Below are 5,096 nucleotides of genomic sequence, written 5' to 3' on the forward strand. Positions count from 1 at the left end.
ATGAAGTTCCTTGGGAGAGTGCAGAGTTGCGACACCATTTGTTTTCCTGCAACATAATATTGACACACAAGTCAAAGGCCAACATGTTTTATTGTACGTTAATAAAGTGATTACGTGGCTCAAGTGTATTTAAAGGGCAGAACAGCCTCCTCACATCACTCCATCACAAGCCCATACGATACCACAGCAACAGGAGCTCATATTCATCACTCCATCACAAGCCCATACGATACCACAGCAACAGGAGCTCATATTCATCTGAATCTGGTAAGAGATCTACCGCTTTGGTTTTTAGACTTTCCATTCATCACTTTCAACCCTATTTTGGGCATGCATTAGAAGCAAACATTTTTACATTTGTAATATTTTCAAATAGACCGAAAATAGCCAATCTACTATAGCTCTTAATGCATCAATCTGACACGTGAGATTTTTTGCTATATGAATTGATAAGCATTATCATCATGAATCATGAATTTCGAATGATCTCATCGCCTCACTCCAGGTCATCATCGTTCATTATCATCATGAGGTCTCTCCTGCTCTTCTCTTGCTTCGCCTGTATGGCGTTCTCTGTCAGGTCTGCCATGGGTAAGACATGCAAGCACAAGAAAGAAAAGAAAGAAAGATGGATTTGTACAGGCATCTATTATGCAAGTTATGGGAAGAATAACATTGTGAAAAGTATATAAAAGAATAAAGCATGTGAGTTTATTTGGTTAAAGGGGCCTTTCTCAGAGACGTTGACTATACTTTGTTAACAGTACTGCAGGTAGACATGTCTAGCAGAAACATTCAAATCCAGCAGACTCAGCATTGCTGTGGGCTATTGGGATGGACACAATTTTTGTAGTCGATAATCCATTTTCAATCTTCATATTGGTCATCATGAAATAAATAAGGTCAAACAGTGCAACTTACATGACTTGACTTCTTGTGACTTACATGACTTGACTTCTTGTTTCCTCAGTTGCTCCTTTAGAGGCTCGTGCTGTGGAACACAAGGTGTATCTTGGGACCCTGGCTGCCCCAGGTCAGTATCCAACCGTCCTTGTCTTCTACTATAGCCTAATGTATGCACCAATCAGGTTTCCTCAGCAACTACCCTCTTTCTTTTATTATTATTATTATTATTATTTTTCTTTTTTCCCACTGCTATGACCAGGTGCGGGGATTTAAAAATCCTAAACCTTTGTTAAATCCTGAAAAGTATTTTTATTTGGTACAGAGCAGGAACAAACTTCTGAGTGAATAATGGATAAGGATGTGAATTAAAAAAGTTATTCAATCACACTTTATGGTTGATTAAAGTGTATTCAAATAATGACTTGACACCCCCCACACACACCCATACCCCGCAAAATAGACAAACATTTGGAGAAGAAAGGCGAATTCTGTCAAAAATTGCCGATCTTCAAGCTCACAACGCATCACAATTACGACACATTGTGAGCTTGTAGATCGGCTATTTTTTGCTATTGACATACAATAAAATATATAGGGTTTAAGTTGAGGAAGGCTCTAAATTGCTATAGGCCTACTGTCTGTCTACTTCTGTTCATATTATCCACTATTTGGAGATATAGGTAGGATTAAAGCGCTGATGTTCAGGATCTGCTCGTTGTTCCATTACATTATGATCCGATGAACTCCTTGGGCAGGTGTTATTATTAAAAAAGAGGGCACTTAGTTTGTTATCATGCCAATGTTGTTTTGCCTGCTGTGGTGTTTCAGAACAAGAAGCTGAGGCTGCTGTTCCTGCCTTATTGCAAGGTGAGATTTTTCATACAAAAGGTTCAAATCAGCTGTTTATATATCCTATACACCAGACCGGCACGTGCGTTATTTTTGAGGCGCGCTAGCCTAGGCTCTAGCAGCCCCTCCTATATACAGGTTTAATGTTTGTTTTTCCTTAAACAAACATTATAAACGCCATTGACATGGACACAGTTTAATGTTTGTTTTGTCCATGTTTGTTTTGTCTGATAATATATAGTATATATAGTGCCCCTCACTTCACACAGGTGTGATTTTTTTCTCTATATTTATTTGGTTCATTGTCTTTCCAGCACGTTTAGATTTCTGTCTTGACGGCTGGCATAGCTTCCGTGGTAACTGTTACATCCTGGTCAACAGCCCAGAGACCTGGAACAGTGCGGAGGTAAACCACCACAGCAAGAAATCAATAAAGTAAAATGTTTATACCTGTAGATAACACAGGATGATTGTGTGCACTATTATTATTATTATTTTATATTTGATAACAGTCAGTCAAATATTGCATATTGCAATGTTGAAGAAATGTTCAGCAGGAGTCACTTATTTATTTTGGGTTAGAGTTAGGGTTAGAAGGTTAACAATAGCAACAATACAATTGCTTTTAATATCCACACTTTGCTTTCTGATGTGGAATCACTGAAACACTGCTATGATAACTGGATTATAGCCACTGAATCAAATTAATGACTGATGTTCTCCAATATAACATTTGGATGATGTAACTCATTGTTGTTAATTTAACTCTTGGGAGATTTTAAATGGACCTGTGGTTCCATTTGTACACTTTCAGAGTTAAATTAACACCATGGAGTTTACTTTCTCTCTCTCTCTCTCTGCAGGACTATTGTGGAGGGTTTGAGGCCAGTCTTGCGTCAGTCCACAGCTTGTGGGAGTACCGTTTCCTCCAGAGGCTGACTCAGACTGGAGGACACAGCCTGGCCTGGATGGGAGGATACTTCTTCCAGGTTAGATCAAAGTTCAAAATGCGCGCCACACAGTGTAACTACTTAATATTCACCAAAACCAGACCAGAACTCCCACCACGGGACTCAGGCAAGCAATTGAAACCACTATATTAATGGCAAGTATTTCCTCAGTCTAACTGAGTAACCTCTATAGCTTCTGCTTGTTGTGATGTTTCTCAGCATACACATCAGTGGATAGTAGCAGGAAACATTCATTGTTAAATGAATTCACATTTTGTTCTACCAAGATTCACGATTACCAGAGCCAGGAATTCACGTCTGGCTCTAACATCTATTGGAGTTCATTTACACTCGTAATGTCGCACGCCAAATCTAACGCATCTGCAAGCTCATAACATGTGCGATGAGCGATGATGTATAAATGCAGTGGTGGACAGTAACTTAGTATGTACTCATCAAGTACTGTACAGTTTGATGGTATTTGTACTTTACTTGAGTATTTCCAATTTCGAATGCTTTTACTTCTACTCCACTACATCTCAGAGGCAAATATTGTACTTTCACTCGACTACAATTATTTGAAAACTTTAGTAACTAGTTACTCACAAGCTTGTGAGCTTGTAGATCTGCTATTTTCGAAAGATTTGCATACGTTTGAAATTTTGAAAAGTGACATTCTGCATAATGACTACCTTTAAGTACATTTAGATGCCAAATTCTTTTGGACTTTTACTCAAGTACATTTTGAATTCCGGGCTTTTACTTGTAACAGAGTATTTCTATATTGAGTAATTTTTCCACCAATATTTTTTTCTTTGCTCTCCCTCGTGGACCTTACTGGTGGATTATACAGTGTCAGTGTACCTTATGTGGATTATGTGGTTGAAACGCACTGCCATTTCTGCACGCTAATACAATGTATCATGCACATAGGCCTATACATCTGCTGCTATGCTCACGCACTGTAAATATGTAGATCATTTGTTGTTTGATCTCCTTTCCCCTTGAACTGGCTTCGCATGCCACACACACAGCTCAAATGCAAACTCGGTGATCATAATCATACTTTATATTGTTTTATGTTGTGTCCAGGGTGTTTGGAGGTGGGAGGATGGATCGCTGTTTGACTACAACAAGTGGGACTCCGAGGCCTCCACTGAGAACTACCAGTGTCTCCAGCTTAACTCTGATGGTACAGTAAGAGACTCCTCTTCTTATTTATTAAAGTGTTTTCTGCTGCTGCTGCTGCTGCTGCTTGTAATAGCAGATTATTATAAGAATACCCCCTTTTGCAGGTCAGAAATAATCTATTTCATTTCACAAAAACATCGCCACTTTTCAGGGTCTATATTCACACACTATCCCCTTCGTTATTGTGTTATGATACTGTTTTATTGTACTTGTTTGTGATGATAACTACGATGATGATGATGATGATGATTTTCTGCAGGGTCCAAGGGATGGTCTAATCATGGCTGCGAGATGCGATTCCCATTCATCTGTGAGCTGAGGTCCAACTGCTGAGTTGATACCAGTGCAAAGTACTTGTACTTTGACTACTACTATTATTAATGCTGCTGCTACTAATACTACTACTATTGCTATACTGCAACCACTATTGCTTCTAGTACAGCTCCAGCGGTAGCTGGCCTTGTTTATGTCATTCATGTTGATGCGTTGTGATTGTATTTGCTCTAGACAATGACATGATTGATTAATGTAAAGAGGGTACATGCGCGTGACATCATCATACCCGGAAGTTATGCAGGAACGCCTACTGAGTGGCAAAAACTACTTTCTGGCCTTGACAGCCCATACATCCAAACAGACAAGTCCTATCCGATTGTATTAAATGACGTTAAACGACATTAAACTAACTTTGCCACTCGATTTGCCACTCACTTTATGCATGCGCATACCCTCTATTGTTTGTTTTTCAATTTTCAAGTGTTGCTCTCGTTTGAATGTAAATTCTTTTTTAAGGTCATGAGGTTGATCTATGTCTTTGTCCTAATTAGATTGCACTTTCTTCTCTCAATGTATTTTTATGAGACCCATACATGATTTAATAAATGTTTTAATGGCTAATTGTGTGTGCAAAGCAGGATTATTTCTAAATTAATTCTTTGTCAAAAGTATGTCTTAACTTTACACTTTTGCATTCTGTGGTTTTATAAACCACTTAAAGCAAAAGGTCACAAACTCCACTCGCACAGTAAAATCCTGTGTAATTCTGAGAGTTAAATGAACACTCTTTTTGAGTGTTATTATTGTTCACAGGTTTTACTGTGAACGATGGAATCCACTCCACTGCATTGTTTTACTAAGTTATGAGGTAGATTTGTGGTGTAATGATGAGAGGTGAAGCTGTTCTCTTTACACATCTAAACC

General features: G+C 38.6%; 1 protein-coding gene across 1 annotated transcript; it reads left to right on the forward strand.

The window, feature by feature from the left end:
• Positions 1-217: 217 nt before the first annotated feature.
• Positions 218-4,707, forward strand: LOC306922211 (rheacalcin-1-like). The gene is made up of 8 exons (XM_079499616.1): positions 218-267; positions 506-591; positions 971-1,033; positions 1,735-1,773; positions 2,070-2,161; positions 2,619-2,744; positions 3,798-3,897; positions 4,156-4,707. The coding sequence occupies exons 2-8, from the start codon at positions 528-530 to the stop codon at positions 4,227-4,229; spliced, it is 558 nt and encodes a 185-aa protein (XP_079355742.1). The 5' UTR covers positions 218-267; positions 506-527; the 3' UTR covers positions 4,230-4,707.
• The last annotated feature ends 389 nt before the right edge of the window (positions 4,708-5,096 follow it).

The sequence above is a fragment of the Electrona antarctica genome (genome assembly GCF_951216825.1).
Source record: "Electrona antarctica genome assembly, chromosome: 4".
NCBI lineage: Eukaryota > Metazoa > Chordata > Actinopteri > Myctophiformes > Myctophidae > Electrona > Electrona antarctica.